The 23,909-nt window shown below is 49.3% G+C and overlaps 1 protein-coding gene across 1 annotated transcript in view; it reads left to right on the top strand.

Moving 5' to 3' along the window:
- The window catches only part of SHROOM2 (shroom family member 2), an 83,324-nt gene that overhangs the window by 51,100 nt on the left and 8,315 nt on the right, over positions 1 to 23,909 (top strand). The window contains exons 6-8 of the mRNA XM_011966841.1: positions 10,673 to 11,368; positions 15,694 to 16,245; positions 17,775 to 17,946. Coding sequence (XP_011822231.1) covers positions 10,673 to 11,368; positions 15,694 to 16,245; positions 17,775 to 17,946 — 1,420 coding nt within the window. The remainder of the gene's footprint in view (positions 1 to 10,672; positions 11,369 to 15,693; positions 16,246 to 17,774; positions 17,947 to 23,909) is intronic.

Genomic DNA, 23,909 nt, shown 5'->3' with positions numbered 1-23,909 from the left:
ACTTGGCTAATTTTTTAAAAAACTTTTCTTTCGGTACCAGATCTTGCTATGTTGCCCAGGCTGGTCTCGAACTCCTGGCCTCAACTGATCCTCCTGCCTAGGCATCCCAAGTTGCTGGGACTCTAGGCATGAGCCACTGTGCCTGGCTGGTTTTGATAACTTTATACACCTCATAGTCAAAACAGTAAGTTCCAGAAAGCTCCTTTGTACTCTTCCCAATGAAACCCTGCCCCACAACCATCCCTCCCTGATGTGTGACCCTAGTGAGTGTTGCCTTTTCTTGGGCTTCATGTAAACCGGACCCTGCTTGTGCATTCTTTGGCAGCTGACCCTTCATTCAGGGTCATGCCCCTGGGACCCATTCTCATTGCTGTGTCTCGGTAGTTTTTCTAAATTACTGGCTAGTGTTCCCTTCTGTGAATACAGCACCACTGGTTGATCCACTCACCAGTAGGTGGGCAGTGTTTGGCCAGCATGAATGAGGGCTTGTGTTGTTTCTCTTGGATGAGAGTTGTTTCTCTGAGAGTGGCGGACTGGCTGGGTCGCAGGGCAGGTGTGTGAGAGTCTGCTTCCTCACACAGTTTCACTAGGACTCAGAGGCCATGATCTTTTCTCTCCTGTGAAGGGCTTGAGACTTTCCGGAGTTGAGTTCATGTAGGTGTCCTCAGCTGTTAATGAGGGACGTGTGTGTGTTCCAATAACACTTCGTTTACAAAACCAGGAGGCAGTGGAGAGTTGGGCCTTCATTTCTAGTTTGCAAACTCCAGGTCTAGAAGGTAAGACAAATACTAATTTTTAAAACCCACATGTCTTTAATTGCTCATTTTGAAAGCACTGTGAAGATAACACTAAGGGAGAGGGGATGGGGAGACTTTTTACATGTGTGTGGGGAGTCTGATGAATTTGTAAAACCTATGATTTTATAACTTTTCTGGCCTCTTTTTAGTTGCTACTGGAAGCAGTGGTACATATGTGAACCAGAGTGGACCTCCACAAGCTGTCTTTTGAAGTTGTTACAGTTAGCAGAGATGAACTGGCCCAGGGTTCAAGAAGCCTTTCTGGCTGGAGGAACATGGATCAGTCCCTCCAGGCCTGGAAGAGGGTGGGGGTGGGGGGGTGCACTCAATCTTACCATTTTCACAGATGAGAGTAATTTCATTTGAGAGGGGTATGCCAAGCCAGCGATGAAAACTTCAGGAATAGCTTTGAATATCTAAAGGAAGTGGATAGGAAAGTGGGAGGTTGGGAGTTCTGGAGGGAGAGTTCCTGTAAAGCAGAGATTCCCAGGGCTGGCTCAACATCCACATTGCTTGGAGGGCTTTCCCTGAAACACAGGTTTGCAGGCATGCCAGCCCTTGCTGTTTCCCACCTCTGCCCAGGCCTGGCCCTCTCATCAAGGCAGGAGGGCCCAGCTCCCAGGGCTGACTTTCTGGAACCAAGAATGAGGCTCTCCAGGCACAGAGACAATAGAAGCCTGGAACAGATCCTCAAAATGTGTGTGCTGAAGACATACTCAGGGTCCGATACTTGAGGGGCCATCCCACATTATAATCTCCAAATCTAGGCAGGTTCTGTTATTGGGCATTAACCCCTCGAGAAATCAGTGCCTGTAACTATGATTTGGATCATCTGTGCTTTGGATTTCTCTTTTCATCTCTGTCTCCTCCCCTTCCTAACCACAAGTGATTTATCAGCCTCTCTAATTCAACTTTGTTACTCTTTGCCATCCAAGTCCCTGCAAGCACAAATAAAACCCAAAGGAAGCGGCAGACCTTTTTATCCATCTGTGAAGACACTAAAGAAACACTAATTCATCTGACTTTCTAGAGTAATTGCTTTCCCCACACGGCACTAGAATCCTGGCATACAGGGAGCAGCTTCAGCAGAGATGTGGCAGTAGAGAAATGACTGACTTAAGGATGGTTCGGGGCTGTTGTCCTCCCTGAAGGTGGTTCCACAGGACACAAAAGTTGTAGCAGAGCCTGTGAGAACAACTGTGTCCTTTGTCATCACTAGCTCTATCTGTTCATTGGGCAAATGTTGTTTTTATGACTGAAAGCTGGGCTTGCAAAGGACAACCAAACAGCCTCTAGCTTGCTGGTGCTCACAGTCTGGGAAGTCCTACGGTAAATTAGTATTTCTTTTTTGTGTTTTAGAGACAGAAATCTCACTCTGTTACCCAGGCTGGGGTGCAGTGGCATGATCATAGCTCACTGCAGCCTCCAACTCCTGGGCTCAAGCAATCCTCCTGCTTCAGCCTCCTGAGTAGCTGGGACTAAAGGTGCACACTAGCATGCCTGGATGGTTTTTCAATTTTTTGTAGAGACAGGGTCTTGCTATGTTGCCCAGGCTGGTCTCAAACTCCTTGCCTCAGGCAATCCTGCTGCCTTGGCCTCCCTAAGTGTTGGGATTGCAGGCACGAGGCACCACACCCAGGCTTTTTTCATCTGTTTTTAGAGACAGGGTCTCCGTCTGTCACCGTGGCTGGAGTGCAGTGGTGTGATCATGGTTCACTGCAACCTTGAACTCCCAGGGTCAAGCGATTCTCTCACCTCAGCCTCCTGAGTAGTTGGGACTGCAGGCATGCATCACCATACCTGGCTTTTGTTTGTTTGTTTGTTTGTTTGTTTGTTTGTTTGTTTGTACAGACTGGGTCTTGCTATGTTGTTCAGAGTGGTCTTGAATTCCTCCCACTTTGGCCTCCCAAAGCACTGGGATTATAGGTGTGAGCCATTGCGCTCAGCCTGGTAAACTGGTATGGCTAAGGAAAGAGTTTTTGGTGCCATTGTTCCCAGGTATTCACACTGTTTAAAATGTTTCTAATACATCTCTGCATTGATTGGTTGGTCACTTGGTTGGTTTCTTGCCTCTGTTGGGCTCCATCGCCTTCCCCACTGTCTCCTTTTTCTACCTCATCCGGCCTTTATGGGGTGCTGTGTTGACAAAAGAGCTTTCCACCTGCGCCTCCCCAAGGGTGTGTGTCTGTAAGAGCTGCCCAGGGCCTGGGAAGGACAGTGGAGACACCAGGAACTCGTTCAGGAAACTTGTGCTCAGAATGGCACGGGTGTGCCGGCTCTCAGCTGCCTGACCCGCATTCTGAGGCCTGGTGGCGCCGTTGTTCTTCAGTGTGCGAACACCTGCTTGGCAGCGTCTGATACACCTCACCAGGCTGAAGGGCAGACCAGCTACCTGTGATTCCTGATAAAAATTCTATGCTTTACAGAATCCCTTCTATTTATGCCCACAACCAATGGAGGAGTGCTTTCTAAATGATAACCTCAAACTGTCAGTGTTGAGCTTGAGTTGGTGTTTGAGTTACTGAGCGTTCCGCGTTCCACGTTCCATGCTCGTGGAAACCTGGCTCTGTTTGGAAGCAGCAATGCTGGGCCCTACCCCAGTTGTCCCATGAGATAATTGTGCTCTGTGCACACAGCTCCGGTCCCAGATCCTGGCTTTGTAGCATACCTTTTCAAGGAGAACTCTTGGGCCACCACAGTTACTGCCCTATCCATCGCTATTCTTGACGATATGCTTGTGTGTAATATGTTTGTATATGGCATAAGTTAGCCTTTTGCAGAATATGTAAATGAAAGGAGGAAACACCTCAATGTCATTATCCACGGGAAGTGTGTTCACTCTGTCTCTTCATTGTAAAAATGAGGCAGTGCCATTGCCCAGAGCTCTCTTGGCACCTTTTATACCCCTCGCCGGCTGGCTTGGTGGCTGCAGGGGTGCCCTTCCCATCTCATTGGTTGGGTGTGTTGCATGGTGTTATGCTTTGGGAAGAAGGTTGTATGGTGCTGGTGTCACGGAGGCCTGTGTCAAGGTCTGCCCCATCACAGACTGATGCTTTGGTCTTAGGTGCTCAGCAGGTGCCTCGCTCGTAGGAAGCCTACGCAACTCCCTCTCCCACACCAGGGCCTTTATCTGCTGCTAGCTCACCGCCATCCTATGCGATGTGGCCTGTGATCACCTGGAACAGGAGAGGCAGCTTCCTGGGGTGTAGTTGCCTGCCCGACGTCACATAGCTGGCACGTGATGGATCCCAATCGGATGTGTATGCCCGGGGAAACCTCAAGTCACAGGCAGCTACCACAGCTCGAGCATCTCTAATCAGAAGGTCTGAAATCCTAAATGCTCCAAAGTTCAAAAGTTTTTGAGCACCAACATGATGCCACAAATGAAAAATTCCACAGCTGATCTCGTGGGACGGGTTGCAGTAAGAAAGCAGGTAGAGACCGGGCAAGCTGCTGCTGTTTGCCGTTGCTGGCGCCTGACAGCTGAGGCGGGTGTTCCGGTGCCATTGCTGTGCTGCTTACTTACCCTGGACACATTCCTCTCTCACTATATTGATGGCATGTCGTGCTTTTCACTGTTGAGTGCTTATATATCAGTAAGTGTAGGAAAATTACGGCTTGTTGGCAGCGTTTAAATTCAGAGTCCGGAATGACGGAGATGCCAGACAACCACAGATTGTGCACATGGGTGGCCGAGAGACTGACACTTTTGCTTTATGATGGTTCGGTGGATACAAACTTTGTTTCATGCACAAAATTATTAAGCATATTGTATAAAGTTACCTTCACGCTATATGTACATATAAAGTGTATATGAAACAAAATGAATTTCAGGTTTAGACTTGAGTCCCACCCCCGAGATGTCTCATTATGTATGTGTAAGTATTCCAAAATCCAAAAACGTTGGAAATCCAAAACACTTCCGGTCCCAAGCATTTCGGAAGAGAGATGTTTAACCTGTACTTTAGAAAGCACTCAGACACTGGAGTTCATTGAGGGCAGCATTTCAGCAGCACCTGTGTTGTGTGTCTGCAAATCAGAATGCATCCCTATCCCATCATTGACACCAAAAGTAGTTATGATGCCTGTGGCAGTGACTCATACCTATACTCCCAGCGCTTTGGGAGGCCAAGGCAAAAGGATCACTTGAGCCCAGGAGTTTGAGGCCAGCGTAGGCAACATGGTGAACCCCATCTCTACAAAATAATTTAAAAACTAGCCAGGCCATAGTGGCATACACCTGTGGTCCCAGCTACTCAAGAGACTAAGGCAGGAGGGTCACTTGAGCCTGGGAGGTCAAGGCTACAGTGACCCATGATCACGCCACTGCACTCCAGCCTGGGCAATAGAGCAAGACCCTATCTCTGTCTCAAAAAAAAAAAAAAAAATAGGTGAGGAGGACCCTGCGGTGTGTGTTCCTTAAGTCATCTGCAAGATTCGGAAATTTTCCCGTCCTCCTTGCTAAAGATAATTGTTAACCCTATTCAGAAAACAGTGGTGAATTATTGATTACAGAGCCGTTCAAAACTGTTTAGTTGTGTTGGGAACATTCATACACAAGGTCCTTTTATGGAGAACTTAACCATGGTGTCTTGAAAAAAATGCGGCTTCTCCCCTTTTACAATTCTGCACAAAAAGCGAAAGTGATTGAAAGCAACAAGTGCATTTACATTGTGTTCAAGTGAAGGCATAACAATGCATGTAATAAATATTTGCCTGCCAGGCCCTGAAGGAAATAGCCCAGCTCCCTGCCCTCTGTAGAGATGCTTTCAGCCCAGGGAGGAGCGTGGAGGCAGGTGAGCAATGGGATGATTTGAGAGAGTCCCCTTGCTGGGGCGTGACCTGGAGGTGGGGTGATGTCAGGGCAGGACTGGGAGAACTGAGGGCTATGTGAGAAGGAACCAGCCATCCTGAGGGCTGTGTGGAGGCAGGAGCAGCACAAGGAGACTCAGAAAAATGGGCCCAGTGTCTTCAGGGAGCTTATCACGGACAGATGGAACGTGGAGATAAAACTGCCACCTCTCATAGGTGGAAGGAAACCTTGCATTCAGACACGGGGCTGGCTGTCTCAGTGGAAGCAAAAATGGAGTAATGCCAACAGCATCTCTAGAGTGTTTGTTTTTTTCCTAACAGTGGTTTCAGTCCTGTCATAGCACGTTGGGTGACTGAGTACATTGATGGTGGCCCTTCCTGCAGGTTTGTGCCCTTCAGATTAGTTCTGTTTGGCTTTGAGGTGCTGTTTTAGAGCCTCGTGCTCCATCTCCTTCAGTGGCGGCCAACCCAGGGAGAATGGCAGGGCCACGGGCTCCATGTTGCAGATCTCTGAAGCCTCTGCTGCTTGGAGCCTGCTGGCCCTCTCCCCTCTGGGAACTGGGCAAGCAGCTGTCTCCTTGGGAACGTGGCATTAGCATGTTTTGCATGAGAATGAACACCAACCAAGGCTGAATATCAATTGGATCCTAGAGTGCAGCTGCCTTTGAAATGTTCCTTTGTGTGGCCCAACTTCCTGCTGCAGTGGATTCCTGGAGCTTGTGCGAAGACACCAAGTCCTTAAGTCATCTTAGTGCCTTGCTTGCTCTATCGCTGGATCTTGCTGTCACCATTTATTTTATCCTTAGAAGTATGGCAAAGAGAAATACATACATATATACAGAGACAAATGTCTACACACAGACACAACAGAGACACACGTACCTACACATGCATACAACATATACAACCTGGCACACACCCACAACATACATCTCCACACAGACACAGCACAGGCACACGTACCCACACATACATACAACACACAACACAGACACACACAACATACATGGACACAGAGACATGCATCTACACACATATACAACCCAGATGTACACATACAACATACATCTACACACAGACATGTACATTCAGACACAACCCAGACTCATACATCTACACGTGCAAACAACCAGACATACACATACAACATACATCTACACAGAGATATACATCTACACACATACACAGCCCAGGCACACACACAGTGTACGTACAGACAGACATTTATACACATACAACATGCATCTACACACATACAACATAGACACAGACAACATCCACACATAGATCTGTGTACATACCCACCAGATGCATACAACATATAGACATGCATAAACACATAGGCATGCATCTGTGCACAAGCACAACATAGACCAGTCACACAACCTACAGAGCTGCCGCTTGGAACCAATTAGAAACAAAAGTTGGAATATGACCCCAGCAGAGGCCCAAATCCCCATTTTTGGTCCTTTTCTTCGTTTGTGTTGGTGACCCTGATTTCCCAGATTCTTATCATCTATGACAATAAAAACCAATTAGTGATTTTATAGTTTGACTTTACAAGGTGGGGGTGGGGGGTGAACTTGGTCCAGACATTGCTGTGCTACTGCAGGTCTGAATGAAGTGCAGTGTTGGGATGGAGCGCCCTGTGCCTCTCTTCTGGCGTGGGAAGTGACAGTGCAGCACACGCCACTCCCCTGAGAACAGAGCACCCAGCTCCTGTAGTTTGGCCCTCTAGGAAGATGGGAAGGAGCCTGTGGGCAGTTTCTGATTAGGAGAGAAGCCAGGAGCCAGCCTGCCATCCAGTTTCTCAGTGGGTCTCTTGCTCCATGTCATTGTTCACTTCTCACGGGGGCTTTGCTCCCTGCAGGTGAGTTCTCTTTCGTTTATGGGTGGATCTCGGAGCACTTCTGCAGAAGGCACTTTGCAAATAGAGTTCCTTTTTAATCAGTGGGTGACCAAAGGCACTTGGATTACTTGGATTTTAGCAATAAATTGTAGTACATTTAATTATCTGTTTCTGGCTGGGAGCGGTGGCTCACACCTGTAATCCCAGCACTTTGGGAAGCTGAGGCAGGTGGATCACGAGGTCAGGAGATTGAGACCATCCTGGCTAACACAGTGAAACCTGTACTAAAAATACAAAAAAATTAGCTGGGCGTGGTGGCGGGCACCTGTAGTGCCAGCTACTCGGGAGGCTGAGGCAGGAGAATGATGTGAACCCGGGAGGCAGAGCTTGCAGTGAGCCAAGATCACACCACTGCACTCCAGCCTGGGTGACACAGCGAGACTCCGTCTCAAAAAAAAAAAAAAAAGATATCTGTTTGATCTGTTTCTATGATGTGGTGATGTGATAGGGTTTGGCTGTGTCCCCACCCAAATCTCATCTTGAATTGTATTTCTGAGAATTCCCACGTGTTGTGGGAGGGACCCGGGGGAAGTAATTGAATCATGGTGGTTGGTCGGGCTGGTCTTTCCCCTGCTATTCTCATGATAGCGAATAAGTCTCACAAGACCTGATGGGTTTTTCAGCGGTTTCCGCTTTTGCTTCCTCCGTTTTCTCTCGCCACTGCCATGTAAGAAGTGCCTTTCACCTCCCGCCTTGATTCTGAGGCCTCCCCAGCCATGTGGAACTCTAAGTCCAATTAAACCTCACTTTGTTCCCAGTTTCGGGTATATCTTTATCAGCAGCGTGAAAACGAACGAATACATGGCACTTTTAAAGAACAGGTACCGGTACTTTCAAGTGGGTCTATGGGTGCTATATTTCAGGAGTTTTTAAAGGGAAAAAAAGTTCAAGTGTACCTCAACTCTTTGGAATGAAATGAATTATTGAATGCTGAAATATTGAGGCTGGGCACAGTGACTCACACCTGTAATCCCAGTACTTGGGAGGCCCGGAGGCCAAGGCAGATGGATCCGTGAGTCCAAGAGTTTGAGGCCAGCCTGGGCAACATGGTGAAACCCCATCTCTACAAAAATACAAAAATTAGCTGGGTGTTGCGGTGGGAGGATCACCTGCCAAGGCGGTGGAGGCTGCAGCGAGCCCAGATAGTGCATTCCAGCCTGGACAACAGAGTAAGACCCTGTCTTACACACACACACACACACACACACACACACACACAAAGGAGGAAGGAAGGGAAATGGAATATTGAATACTAAACCATTGAATATTGAAATGCAATGTGGGGGAGACATCTGACCTGTGAGAGCACTTCTCAGAATGCAGGTCAATTTGGCAGTATTTTAATGCCATTCTGTGTTTTGTAACCAGACAGATGTATTGTTCTGTAACCCATGCATAGCTGTGTTCAAATTTTGTTTTGTTTTGTTTTGTTTTGAGATGGAGTCTTGCTTTGTCACCCAGGCTGGAGTGCAGTGGTATGATCTCAGCTCACTGCAACCTCCACCTCCCAGGTTCAAGCAATTCTCATGCCTCAGCCTCCCGAGTAGCTGGGATTACAGGTACACGCCACCATGCCTGGCTAATTTTGTATTTTTAGTAGAGGCAGGGCTTCACCATGTTGGCCAGGCTGGTCTCGAACTCCTGACCTCAAGTGATCTGCCCGCCTCGGCCTCCCAAAGTGCTGGGATTACAGATGTGAGCCACTGCGCCCAGCCGTTCAAGTTATTTTGATAACACTTCAAGCTAGGAGTTTCTGTTAGTGTCTGCCTGGTGCACATGAGAAATCCGACTTTCTTGAGTGGGGTTGCTGTTGTCTGAAGCTCTGAGGTTGAGCTATTTGGTTACAGCTTGTTTTCTAAGCCTGTGCTGTGTCTTCAGCCTCCTCTAAGCTGGGAGCAGACCTACCCTCCCAACACTTTGGGACCAGACCTCTCAATACTTTGGGAGGCCGAGGCAGGTGGATCGCTTGAGGACAGGAGCTCAAGACCAGCCTGGTTGGCCGGGCGCAGTGGCTCAAGCCTGTAATCCCAGCACTTTGGGAGGCCGAGACGGGCGGATCACGAGGTCAGGAGATCGAGACCATCCTGGCTAACACGGTGAAACCCCGTCTCTATTAAGAAATACAAAAAACTAGCCGGGCGAGGTGGCGGGCGCCTGTAGTCCCAGCTACTCGGGAGGCTGAGGCAGGAGAATGGCGTGAACCCGGGAGGCGGAGCTTGCAGTGAGCTGAGATCCGGCCACTGCACTCCAGCCTGGGTGACAGAGCGAGACTCCGTCTCAAAAAAAAAAAAAAAAAAAAAAAAGACCAGCCTGGCCAACATGGCGAAACCCCATCTCTACTAAAAATACAAAAATTAGCCGGGCATGGTGGTGCATGCCTGTGGTTCCAGCTACTCGGGAGACAGGCAAGAGGATCACTTGAACCCAGGAATTTGAGACTACCCCGGGCAACACAGACCCCATCTCTACAAAAATTTTAAAAGTTAACCAAGCATGGTGATGGGCACCTATAGTCTTAGCTACTTGTAAAGCTGAAGTGGTAGGATTGCTTGAGTCCAGGAGTTCAAGGCTGCAGCATGCTATGATCACGCTACTGTACTCCAGCCTGGGCAACAGAGCGAGACCCCAACTCTTATTTGTTGGTCTTAATTTTCATAATGCAGTACTGATTTTCAAGGTTTTATTAAATAAGTGATTTGCAGCTCATCTTAGAAAGGTTTACCCCTTTGTATATGGCAATTTTCCATAAGCCACATAAAAATACTGTGACTTGAAGTAAATATTTCTGAATCTAGCCCTATGTGAGCATTTCCACAAACATTCATGTTGTTTCTGAAATTTTTGTTCATTTGTTCCTGCAAAAACAAATGCAATTTGTGTGTGCATGTGTGTCTGTGTGTGATGTGTGCACCTGTGTCTTGAATGCTTCATGTTCCCTTGTGGGACATGCCAGTCGACAGCCTCATGTTGTCCGAGGTGTGTCACGACTCCCCACCTTGCATGAGGAGTTGCGGTGGCGACGGGTGTGGGAAAGTGCATGTGGATTTAACTGCTGAAAGTGGCTTCAGGGGATTGTGAAGATCCAGGTCCAGTCCTTTGTGGTGGGAAGGTGTTATTGGAATTGTTGATTAATTTGTACTTGTTCTTCCTCTAGACAAGCAGATGTCCAGTGTTGGGAAGGCAGCCCAGGATCACAGCAGCACCCACCGAGTCAGAACGCACCGAACCCACCCGTATTCTCTGAACCATCTCACTCGCAGGGAGCCCCAGAGCTGCCCCAGGAGGGCCGGGGCCGAGCAGGAACCCTACCTCGAGATTATAGATACTTGGAGGAGAGCATCCCAGCAGACTTGGGACCCCGAGCCCATAGCCCTGGCTCACCCCTGCATGCTCGAGGACAAGACTCGTGGCCAGTGAGCTCAGCCCTGCTTGCCAAGAGGCCAGCCCCACAGAGGCCACCGCCACCCAAGCGCGAGCCCAGGAGATACAGGGCCACAGACAGCGCACCTACCGACGCACCCCTGGCCGTCCTTGGCAGGCCCTTCCCAACACCGTCCCCTGCATCCCTGGATGTGTGTGTGGCCCGTCTGTCCCTCTCCCGCAGCCCCTCTGTGTTCAGCAGTGCCCAGCCCCAGGACATCCCGAAGGCCGCTGCCTGTGAGTGTGGAAGCCAGCATGTGAGTGGGGACACATCCCTTCCTCTGCCAGAAGCACCGCTCCCTCCCAAGCAGCAGCACCTGCGCCTGCAGACGGCCACCATGGAGACCTCGCGCTCCCCCTCGCCCCAGTTCGCTCCCCAGAAGCTGACGGACAAACCTCCTCTGCTCATCCAGGATGAGGATTCAACCAGGTACTGTCCTGCCACAGTGTTCCCTCCCTACGAGGCTCCTTCCGTGAGACACAGGTTCTCAGTGGGTCTTTCTGGGGAGACACCTGGGCACCTTGCTTTAGCTCAAGGCGTTGGACTCAAAGTCAGTCCTGGGGAATAACTGCGTGGACAGAAAGTGAAACTTCAGTGGTGGTTGGATTTCTATCTCATTGAGGGGCTGCTCTTTCCTATAGGGAACAGGGGTAGATGTGAATAGGTGGTTCATCTTCCCCTTTTTCCAAGCCAGATACATTTATAGCTGCATTACCCACAGGCATCTGCAGGGTAGAGGTATGTTTTGTTGTTGCTGTTGTTGTTGTTGTTTTAATGCAGTCAATATTTGTGATTGGAATTGATTTGAATGTAAGCATGCCACCGTTAGGTGAAATTGGTAACATTGTAAAGTTCTGAAAGGAAAGTATCTTACTCCTTTCAGGCTGCTCTAGTAAAGATCTCATAGCCTGCACGGCTTGTTAACAGTGTTTTTCATGGTGTCTAGTATTTTCTTACTCCTTTTTTTCCAGATTTTTTTTTAAATGTTAGAAAGCTAAGCTGGTATACACCTTTTGTTAAAGCAGAAGAATACTCATTCACGTTTCATGGTGCTATCAGGATTTCAGGCATGGAATTATTGCGTCCATTGAGATGTTGGTAAATGTCAGGCAGGGACTTGACCTTTCAAGAGCGCTAGGCCCAGCATGGTAGCTCACATCTGTAATCCCAGCACCTCGAGGGATCAAGGCAGGTGGACTGCTTGAGCTCAAGGAGTTCGAGGCTAGCCCAGGCAACATGGCAAAACCCTGTCTCTACTAAAACTACAAAAAATTAGCCAGGCATGGTGGTGCATGCCTATAGTCCCAGCTTCCCAGGGAGGAGGCTGAAGTGGGAGGATCACCTGGGCCTGGAGGTCAAGGCTGCAGTAAGCCAGGAGGGCACCACTGCACTCCAGCCTGGGTGACAGAGTGAGACCTTGTGCAAAAAAGAGCACTGGCTGTTTAGCTTTTTTCACACACAAACACCACCTCCTTGAGTGCCTTGAAGGACTGAGAAATGAAAGAAGGGGAGAATTTCTGTCTCATCCTCTAGAGCAGTGGCTCTCAACCTAGGAGGTAGAGGGCGATTTTAGCCCCTAGGGGACATTGGGCAATGTCTGGAGATAGTTTTTGTTGTCCTAAGTGGGATGGGAGTAGGGGGTGCTCTCTGCATCTAGTGCTGGAGCCCAGGGAGGCCGCTCAGGGTCTGCAGTGCGTGGACAGCCCCCACAGAGCATTGTCTGACTGCAGATGCCAGCTGCTGTTAGGCTGGGAACCCTGCTGTAGAGCTGCACGCCCAGTACAGGACCCACCGTCACCTGTGCTGTGTAAATGTGGAGCAGAGAAAACCAAGTCGATGAATGCGGGTCCTCGGTCACACCAGGTGTGGAGGGTGGCTGCCGTCCTGGACAGGACAGATAACAGGTATTCCCATCACCGCAGAGAACTCTGTGGGACCTCACTGCTCTAGAGTCTCAAGTCATTTTTTTTCTTAGCTTCTAAGTAACTCAGCAGAGAAAGGATATGACTGATACTGATCTTGTATCTCCAGCTGAGGCGTTGTAACCACAGCTTTCTCTGTGGGCCAAAACTGGGCGTTGCATCATTTAAAATGTATCTAAAGATCACTCAGATATCCTTTCAATTGGTAACATTGTAAGGTTCTGAAAGGAAAGTATCTTACTCCTTTCAGGCTGCTCTAGTAAAGATCTCATAGACTGCACGGCTCATTAACAGGAGAAATTTGTGAGTTGATGAGGGCTGGTTGCTGGAAGGTCCGATCCACTGTGTTCTGTCCTTATTTTGAAGTCAAGGCTTGTGAAACTGTTCTCATGTGGAAGTCAAGAGCGTTTTTAAGAAGAGAGACCATTTCTATTAAAAAATGATCAGGAATAGATGCTTTGTTGGAAAGTGTATGTGAACCTGTGGGAGACAGGAGATTTGGTTTTTTCTTTCCCAGTATTTTATTTTATATTATTATTATTATTATTATTATTATTATTATTATTATTATTCCCTGTCGCCCAGGCTGGAGTTCAGTGGTGCGATCTTGACTCCTGGGTTCAAGTGATTCTCCTGCCTCAGCCTCCCGAGTAGCTGGGATTACAGGCACACGCCACCAAGGCAGGCTAATTTTTGTATTTTTGGTAGAGACGGGGTTTCACCATGTTGGCCAGGCTGGTCTCAAACTCCTGACCTCAGGTGATCTGCCTGCCTCGGCCTCCCAAAGTGCTGGGATGACAGGGGCGAGCCACTGCGCCCAGCCTCTTTCCCAATACTTTAAAACCTGTGAAGGGAGATTTGTTTGTGTTGTTTAATTTTTTCTATTGTGCACATCAAATTTCTGCACAAAAGGGGGAGGATACCAACACAGGCTGATGTGAAAGTCAGTAATAGGCAAGCAGAGCTTCTATGGGGGGATGAAGGGAGTGCAGAGGTTCTGCGTTTGCTGCTGCTTGGATAAGGTGGCCGGGTTTTCCTCCTCCTTTTATTATTATTTCTTAACAGAGAGGTAGGGGGGTGGTCTCACTGTGTTACCCAGGCTGGTGTCAAACTCCTGGGCTCAAGCAGTCCTCCCACCTCAGCCTCCCACAGTGCTGGGATTCCAGGTATGAGCCACTGTGCCTAGCCAGGGTTTTCCTTTATAAGTCTGACCTATCTAAACGGTATTTTCCACAGTTAGACTTTGTAAATTTTCTTCATGAGGAAGCAGTTGTGAGGTGTCTGTCAGTCCCTAGATAAAACACATCAGATGTTAATGGACCCTACTGGAGAGAGGGAGGAAAATACACAGTTAGTTCATCTCAGCCTGAGCACCACTCCCTTGATAGGGAACGAGCCCTCCTGCATTCCCAGTCACCAGTGAAAGAGGGAAAAACAGCATGAAATTTAGAGCATCGTGGCTGCCCTCGTGCTGTGGAAAATTTGATTCATTTGCGTAACGTCGTAGGGGCAGTTTTGGGTTGACTTCATTAGAACCACATCCTAATTTGGGGTTGTGGAGTTTGGCCTGTTTCTTTTTGCTTCCCTCCTGACCACTAGCATATGGGGCTGCTTCTCCAGTGCTTTGAAAAGCTCTTGGCTGAGTTGGCCCTGGTCAGCGTGGTCCAGCACGGTGCTGCTGAGAGCAGCAGGTGCAGGTCTGCCCCAGACAAGGGACTGTGGCATTGCCGGGCCCGTTCCTCCCGTGCTCTCTCCCCCAGTCTCCCAGGGGTGCTTTAGGTGCCTCTCTAGTCCCTTTCATCCGGAAACTTTTTTTTTTTTTTTTTTTTGAGATAGAGTCTTGCTCTGTTGCCCAGGCTAGAGTGCAGTGGTGCGATCTCAGCTCACTGCAACTTCTGCCTCCCAGGTTCAAGTGATTCTTGTGCTTCAGCCTCCTGAATAGGTGGGATTACAGGTACTCACCACCACACCCAGCTAATTTTTGTATTTTTAGTAGAGACAGGGTTTCGCCATGTTAGCCAGGCCGGTCTCGAACTCCTGACCACAAGTGATCTGCCCGCCTTGGCCTACCAAAGTGCTGGGATTACAGGCATGACCCACCACACCTGGCTGAAACTTTTTTTTAAAAAAGCATATCTGTGCCCTTTGGGAGTAATACAGAACCGATGACTCCCTGCTTACTGCGAGATCATATCTCACTGGTGTGCAAATCTGTGCAACACTAGCTTGAAGCACAGGGGGACGGGGGTACAAGGATAGTGTGGAGTGGGCTGCCCTGCACATGGCACAGGAACTTCTCCTGAGTGGGATGGTGGGGGGCTCTGGCCTGACTCCAAGCACAGCCACTCCAGAGAGGAGCTCTCCCCAGGCCCTGAGAAGTACGCAGGAACCCGCGGAACTGCAGCAACCTAAGGACAGATGGGAATCCTGGAAAATGCCCATCCACTGCAGGCTTCACCTACAAAAGAACGTTTAACCAAACAGGGCTTGTTAAAGTTTGCATTATCATCGGCGGAATGACAAATGGTATTAACCAGTCCTCACAGCCCCCCACAAACCCCTGGAGGACACCTCAGGATGCCTCAGGGGTGACATTGGCAGTTTGAGCATGGAAAGGATGCTGGGGTTGGAAGGCGGAGGCAGGAGTCAGAGGGAGCTTCTTGAGGCCTCTGTCTCATCCAGGATGTGCGATCATGGAGGCTCCTTCAAGTCAGGTGGCTGGCTAGTGCCTTGGAGTCAGGTTCCCATCCGAAGGGGAGGGCAGGGGATGCGTCAGTCGGGGTCTGTGGCTGGAGCATGCTTTGCGATTTCAGCAGACTGTTTTTCTTCCAGAATTGAGCGGGTGATGGACAACAACACCACGGTGAAGATGGTGCCCATCAAGATCGTGCACTCGGAGAGCCAGCCAGAGAAGGAGAGCCGCCAGAGCCTGGCACGCCCTGCTGAGCCACCCGCCCTGCCCCGCGGGCTGGAGAAAGACCAGATCAAGACGCTGAGCACGTCGGAGCAGTTCTACTCCCGCTTCTGCCTGTACACGCGTCAGGGTGCTGAGCCCGAGGCCCCACATAGGGCCCAGCCAGCTGAGCCCCAGCCCCTGGGCACCCAGGCGCCCCCCGAGAAAGACCGCTGCGCCTCCCCTCCGGGGCTCAGCTACATGAAGGCCAAAGAGAAGACTGTGGAAGACCTGAAGTCGGAGGAGCTGGCCAGGGAGATTGTGGGGAAGGATAAGTCCCTGGCCGACATCCTGGATCCCAGTGTGAAGATCAAAACCACCATGGACTTGATGGAAGGTATCTTCCCCAAAGACGAGCACCTCCTGGAAGAAGCCCAGCAGCGGAGGAAGCTGCTCCCCAAAATCCCCTCTCCTAGAAGCACAGAGGAGAGGTAAGTAGACGTGGCCTGCCAGCTTCGGCGTGACTCTGCCTGGCATCTCTTAAACTTGTAAAGGGAAAGGGGGCATGCCTCTCTGTTTTCATGTGTGCTTTTGGGGAAGACAGATTTTCGTAAGGGCTCCTCGATACTTAGCACTTTTTGACTTTTTTGTGAGCCTCCTGAAAGAGGAATGGAGGGTTCACGGCCCCATCCCAGGGAATGATGACTTTGGCCCTGACATGAAAATCCACACTGCAGGCCACCACGCCTTGGCCTGAGGCCAGCAGGATTTCTGATGATGGCCACAAGTCTCCTTTCTCGTAAGACAGCTGTTCTCAATGGGGCCGTTGTCTACCCTGGGGGACAGTTGGCAATATCACTGTGGGGAGGGGTGCTCCGAGCATCTGGTGGGTGGAGCCTGGGGATGCTGCTCAACATCTACAGTACACAAGAGGGCCCCCACCACAGAGAGTCATCCAGCCCCCACATGTTCCTAGTGCCAACATGAGAATGAAGGCTTAGATTGAATATATATGTGGTTCTTTATGAAATGGATTTTTAAAACTTTATTTGAAATTTTTTTTACATCTGCATTAAAAAAAAAGTATTATAATTTGGCCATGCGTAGTGGTGCACACCTGTAATCCCAGCACTTTGGGAGACCAAGGTAGGCGGATCATTTGAGCCCATGAATTCAATACCAGCCTGGGCAACATGGCAAAACCCTGTCTCTACAAAAAGTACAAAAAATTAGCCAGGCATGGTGGTAGATACCTGTAGTCCCAGCTACTCGAGAGGCTGAGGTGGGAGGATCACTTGAGCCCAGCAGTTGGAGGCTACAGTGAGCTATGATGGTGCCACTGCACTCCAGTGTGGGCGACAGAGCAAGACCCCATCTCTTGAAATAGAAAGGAAAAAAAATTATGACAATTTACACCTGCCTGAACGAATGTATTTTAATTGGTTTTGTAAGTAGCACTTTCAGCATATCTCCTTCAGCCGCTTGACCACAAAGGCATGTGTGGTGGCATCTTCCCTGCCGCTGACATACATTCTGCCAGCACAGCATCATTCATGGGTGGGAAGGTGGAGTGGGTGTGACACACAGCCAAGGAGGAGCAGCTAGACCAAGTGAACCCAGGCAGGAGGGCGCCAACAGGGCTGCTGGGAGGAAGGGAGATGGGTTGGTGTTTGTAGATAGCATCACACGTGCCCTTGTCCTCATCATCCCAGGCTCCTGGTAGAGGTGATCTGTGCTCTCACCTCTATGGCAGAGAATTTTAGACATTCCTGCTTATTTGAGTTTTTGCCGTTTTTAAAAACTACATTTCCTACACTTACGAGTATCCATTTGGCAGGGTTGATGGTTTTTAGTTTTAACCTTGTTACCTACTTATTTTTCCCCATTTGGCTGTCTCATCTCCCTGGCTGGTGTCCTTTTGTGAGCGCCAGCGTTGATTTGTCACAACCCAGGGAGTGGGGCGGAGGGGCTGTTTGCATGCACAGTCCCAGCTCATTGACGTTCCCACGCCTTTACCCAGGAAAGAGGAGCCCAGCGTGCCTGCGGCCGTATCCCTGGCCACCAATTCTACCTACTACAGCACGTCGGCCCCCAAGGCGGAGCTGCTGATCAAGATGAAGGACATGCAGGAGCAGCAGGAGCGTGAAGAAGATTCGGGGAGCGACTTGGACCATGACCTGTCGGTAAAGAAGGTAGGAGAGCCCATTTCAAATGACAGTGTGCGCGTGTCCAGGCAGGGGCAGGCATCCGGACCACACCATCCTACCCCAGCGCAGACCCTGTACCACGTGTCCCAGGGCGTTTGTGTTCAGCTTTCACTCAGGACAGTGGAATTTGAGGTGATATTAATGAAGCCCTCTGTGGTTAGTTCTGTGTTCTAATCTTGACCCATTCCACCAACATCTCTTTGCTGTTTCAGTAGGATCCAGTGTCAAATTAGTTTAGTCACCATTCTTTTTCATTTTATCTTATTTATTTTTGAGACAGGGTCTTGCTCTGTCGTGCAGGCTGGAGTGCAATGGTGTGATCATGGCGCACCACAGCCTTGACCTCCTGGCCTCAAGCGATCCCCCTGCCTCAGATAAAGGAAAATTATTTTCAAATTAGAAAGTGGTAACTTTTTTTTTTGGACGGAGTCTCCCTCTGTCGCCCAGGCTGGAGGGCAGTGGCACAATCTCGGCTCACTGCAACCTCTGCCTCCCAGGTTCAAGCAATTCTCCTACCTCAGCCCCTCGAGTAGCTGGGATTACAGGCGCCCGCCACCAAGCCTTGCTAATTTTTGTATTTTTAGTAGAGACAGGGTTTCACCATGTTGGCCAGGCTGGTCTCAAACCTCAAGTGATCCACCCACCTCAGCCTCCCAAAGTGCTGGGATTACAGGCGTGAGCCTCTGCTTCCGGTCTAGAAGGTGATAACTTTTTGGTTCAAGGTATTAAAAAGAAAATGAAAATTAAGGGTTTGAGTCTTGGGGCTTTTACGGGCCCTCCGTCTGGCACAGGGTACCATTCGCTTCATTCTGGCTGCACATTCCTCTTTTGAAAAATAAAGAATCCAAAACATGTTCAGTTTTTCCACCCAGAACCAGGAAAATCATACCGTCTGGACCATTTGAATTTGGGCCACACCCTGCCTGGATGTAGAGAACTGCATTCTTTGCTCGCATGCCTTTGTTTTTCATGATATAATGAATTTCAGAAGCTGCATGCCTTGATTCTGCCGCCCTCATCTGTGGGGCACTCTGTCCACCTGCTTTGGGAGGCTGGAGATGCTGGGAAGCCACCTCACCAGAAGTGTGGCTCCGGAACTGAGTGAGTCACTGTGGCCTGGAAGTTGGCCTCACTTTAGTTCAGCAAGCGTGAGTTGGGCATCTGCACCAGAAGCACATGCTATACATCCCAGCTCTCTATGGTGCTGGTGACTCAGCGGTCCTGTTTTCCTGCTTGATTTGACAAAGTGGCCACTGCTGTATTACATTTTCTCCCTGCTTTCCCGCAGCCACACACTTATGATGTCGCACATTCCTGCAACACGTGCACAGGCGGAGGCATGTTCAGGGAGGAAGCGAGTACAGCACAGGTGGGGACTTAGCAGGCCACCTGCTCTGTAGCTGCTTCAGGGGAACACATGAGACCCGAATTCCGCAGGCTTCCAACATTCCCAGGGGGACCACAGTTGTCCCAGTCACCGCGTTGCTAGGTGGTCATAGAGCTGAGAGCCAAATCAGGGGACCCTCTATTTTAGGAGAAGACTAAGGACAGAGGTGAGAGAGTGGAAGTCCCAGGCAGGGATACAGCAGGGGACTCCGGTGGCTGGTAGAGAAGCAGCACGCAGAGACGACAAAATATGGTTTTATACTAGGGTAGCTCAGAAGGACTCTGCCTAGAAAAGAGAGCACCATGTTGAGTTGTGGGGCTTCTTCAGGAGAAGCAGATGGCTGATTGCTTTAAGTTTGGAATCTTTGAGAATTATGGCTTTTCCCTGCAACCAGGAGGTGAGTGCAGGGCCCAGACAGAAAAGACCTTGTTTCCCCCATAGAAGGGAATAAAAGGTGGAGGAAGGGAATGGCCCAGGGCTCAGTCGCCCTGAGCCTCGGCCCATCTTAGTGAAGGGGTGAGAGTGGCTGTGTGCCTGGTCTCTACTGTTGCAGGCTCTTACCTGAGCCTCCCGGAAAGCCACATGCTGCAAGAAATAGCAGATGGGCCTCCCATACAGTACGGACCACAGTGGTGAGCCCTTCAGCACCCTGGGTGGTGTGGACAGCCACAGATCTGTGCGCTGTCCCAGGCCAGGTCTTGTCTCAGAAATCTTTGAAAGCCAACAGTTGCTCTTTATACAATGGCCCTTTAACAAAGGGGAAATGGTTTCAATAAAAATGTGCATGTGACACGTAAAAGAACCAATACAGAAATCTGGACTCCTTCCAGAGAGCCCAGTTTCAAATTAGCTCAACTGAGGTAGATTTTGAGGGCACGTGTTCATGCACCGTATAAAATCTACATTTCCGTAATTGCTGGAGAAGAATGGCACTGAAAAATTCCTGAACAGCCCTGACGGGCGTCCTTCCATATCCACAGTTACCTGCATTGCTTACAGTCTTCCTTCAGGCTAGCATTAGTATCAGATAGGAATTTGGGAAGTTCTTCATGCCTATTTCCTGTTTTGTGCTTTTCCCTCAAGTGATGAGTATCTAAAATTTGGCCACATTCTCAGCTGTGAGATTCTCGATTTAAACAGTCTCTCCAGATAGGTCGTGAGTAGGAAAAGGTACAAACTGCTTTTCCTCTGCTCTCACGCCACAGCAACCAACACAGAAGACTTTGGTGACCACATGTGTGAGGGGGGTTTTCCCACACACCCAGCAAGCAGTCACTTCTGCAGCGGACACCAACTGGGTAGCCTCTGATTCAGTTCAGTTGTGACACTATCAAACTGGAGGTAGCGTCATATCCCACAGGTTGAGGGCTCGGTCCCCAAGACTGCACCCCCCACACACACCAGTCGCAAGTCTGAGTCTCAGGGACTTCTGACCAACCACCTACAAGTTGGGGTTCCCATGACCCCTGTTTAGTTTCCATTACTTTGCTAGAGTGGCTCACAGAACTCAGGGAAACATTTACGTCTATGATAAGGAGTGTTACAAAGGATACAGATGAAGACATGTGTAGGGCGAGGCATTGGGAAAGGGGTGTAGAGGAGCTTCCATGCCCTCCCTGGGTGCTCCACCCTCCAGGAACCTTCCTGTCTTCACCCGTCAGGATTGCCCTAGCCCTGTCCTCTTGGGCCTTTAATGGAGTCCTCATTGGAGAGGCCTGGTAGACATCTGTGTAGAAATGTGATTGAACAAAAAGACTACAATCCAGTCCTAACAGACTGCGGAGAAAGCCACAAGGTCTGCCTATTGAGATTCTTGTTGGCCTCTCTATGTAGCGTTCCTTCCCCCTAGGTGTACCGCAGGACCCTTCGAGAAGATGGGGATCTTAAGACCTGCAGTCATTCAAGGGGCCAGAAGATTTCTTTACGGAAAGGTTGGAGAAGATTAGATCCTGCTTTGGGCAGGTCAAAGAGGGCAGGAGAAGGTCAGGGAGCGAGAGTCTGTTTTCTGAGGCATAAAGCACCCCAACATTATAACGAGGGCTGTGGGAATGATGAGCCAGGAACTGTGGACAAACCCCAATATAGATAGATAGGTAGATAAATATCTATACGTATATTGCATCACAGGTAGGTGAACAGAAACACAGATATATAGACACATACAGAGGAAATAAAGGGAAAAGAAATCTAGACACATACGTGTTTAAAATGGTGAGGGAAGAAAATGTCTTGGCATCCTGAGCAGCTGTAACCTGACCTGGAGAAGCCAAAGCAACGTCTCCATTCCATGTGGGCTTTCTGGGAGAAAGCGGTGCTGGTGACTCAGCAGCCAGGGTGGATGCATCCTGCGAAACTGCTTTCCGCTTTCACCTGTAGGAGAGGCAGACTGAAAAACCCAAGGCGGACTGAACCAAGAGGAGGCAGTCCCCCGATAAGAGCTCATACCTACCTTCACATTTCTTCACATTTTGGGGGGATATATAAATGCTAGGTGGAGATTCTCTTTAAAAGCATCTGTGTGTGTCTGGGCACAATGACTCACACCTGTAATCCTAGCACTTTGAGAGGCTGAGGCAGGAGGATCACTTGAGCCCAGGAGTTTAAGACCAGCCTGGGCAACATGGGGAGACCCTGTCTCTACAAAAGTAAAAGAAAATTATCTAGGTGTGGTGGTGCATGCCTGTGGTCCCAGCTACTTGGGAGGCTGAGGTGGGAGGATCGGTTGAGCCCAGGAGGTCACTGCTGCAGTAAGTGGTGATCATGATCATGCCACTGCACTCCAGCCTGGGCAACAGAGTGAGACCCTGTCTCAAAAAATAAAATAATAAAATAAAATAAAATAGAAGTATCTATGTGAGGGAAAGACCTCACGCAATCAGGAAATAGGCTGCCTCGTATCTAGCACGTGTCTCTCCTGCTGTGGGGTTGACTTTTCCTGCCTAATACTCATCCGCCTGGTCATTTTACCTGTAGATTATGGAATCAGGGCAGTTGCTCCTCATCCCAGATCCCATTGTTGATGAGAACTGATATCTCCTGGGGACTTACTGGATCTGAGCATTGGGCTAAGCGCTTTACACACCGCCATCCCATTCACCTTCATGCCAGTCCCAGAGGTAGGGCTGCGACCCCTGTGCTGCTCTTGGACACTTCTATCCCTCAGAGCTCAAGCGAGACTTCAGTCTCTCATCCATCCAGGCCCAAGCATGAGCCACTCTGCTGAGCTCTGCAGACCCACTGGGGTCAGAGTCTGTCAGCTTCCCCAGGGAAGGGATGATGGCACTGACGATTGCCGAGGATCCACTTTGCATGCAATAGTGTTGCTTGTTATGACAAAGTGAGCTTTCCTGTTCACATTGACTGTTGAGTTCATTTTGATCGGTGCACCTGAGCACTCTTCAGTGTCCGTCCTCCTGCCGCGCGCTCCCCAGAGCGTGTGCTGGCATCACAGTCCCGAGCGAACCACAGTGGTGGTGGATGTGAGGCTGGTGTCGTCAACAGCATCTTGGGCAGGGCTGGTGGCAGGGAGAGTTCTTGAAAGGCAGCACATGACCTTTGTCCTAAACATTGCTTCCTCACAATTCACCCTGCCCAGGCAAACTCCCATGACATGTGTCGTGGACGGATTCAAAGGCAGAAAGACAGCCATGGCCATGAGACAGGGCTCTTCTAGGCAAGACTTACCTGTCGGACTCCTTAAAGCCACCTCTGTAATATCTCTCAAATATGGCATTGGAGGAGGAGGATCTGTTTATTTGTCTGTCACTCAGATCAGACCGTATGTTGCCACCTCACTTCAGGATGGCAGCTGATTTAAAGGGTTCATACTTTTCACTTTTATTTTTGCTCCTTAAAAGTTAATCATTTATAAACAGGGTGTGGTGATACACGCCTATAGTCCCAGCTACTCAGGAGGCCGATGCGGGAGGATGACTTGAAGCCAGGAGTTCGAGGCTGTAGTGCACTATGATCGTGTCTGTGAGTAGCCACTGCACTGCGGCTTGGGCAACATAGCAAGACCGCTTCTCTAAACAAGTAAAAAAAAAATCATCATTTAGAAGGCTGGTGGGAAAGGGCATAGAGTGTTAGTGTCTAATAGTTACGCAGTTTCAGTTGGGGAAGATGAAAGAGTTCTAGAGACAGATGGCAGCATGAATGTACCACACACCACAGAACTATGCTCTGAAAAGTGGTCAAGATGGCAAGCTTTATGTCACATATATTTCACTACAATTAAAAACAGTCATCTGTTTGCATTTTGGTCAAGTTGAAATCAGTAGGTTATAGTAAAAGACTTCAGTTCATTCGTATCGCTTTGTTGGTCTTAATTTTTATATGCTAGTATTAGCAATTAAATTTTTTTTTCTTTTTTCTTTTCTTTTTTTTTTTTTTTTGTGTGTGTGTCTTTAGCAATTAAAATTTTAATTGCTAAGCCAGGCCTGGTGGCTCACACCTGTAATCCCCAGCACTTTGGGAGGCCAAGGTGGGTGGATCCCTGAGGTCAGGAGTTCAAGACCAGCCTGGCCAACATGGCGAAACCCTGTCTCTACTAAAAATACAA

This window comes from Mandrillus leucophaeus, unplaced genomic scaffold, assembly GCF_000951045.1.
Source record: "Mandrillus leucophaeus isolate KB7577 unplaced genomic scaffold, Mleu.le_1.0 Scaffold777, whole genome shotgun sequence".
Taxonomy (NCBI): Eukaryota; Metazoa; Chordata; class Mammalia; order Primates; family Cercopithecidae; genus Mandrillus; species Mandrillus leucophaeus.
This window is presented reverse-complemented; position numbering and strand designations above follow the sequence as displayed.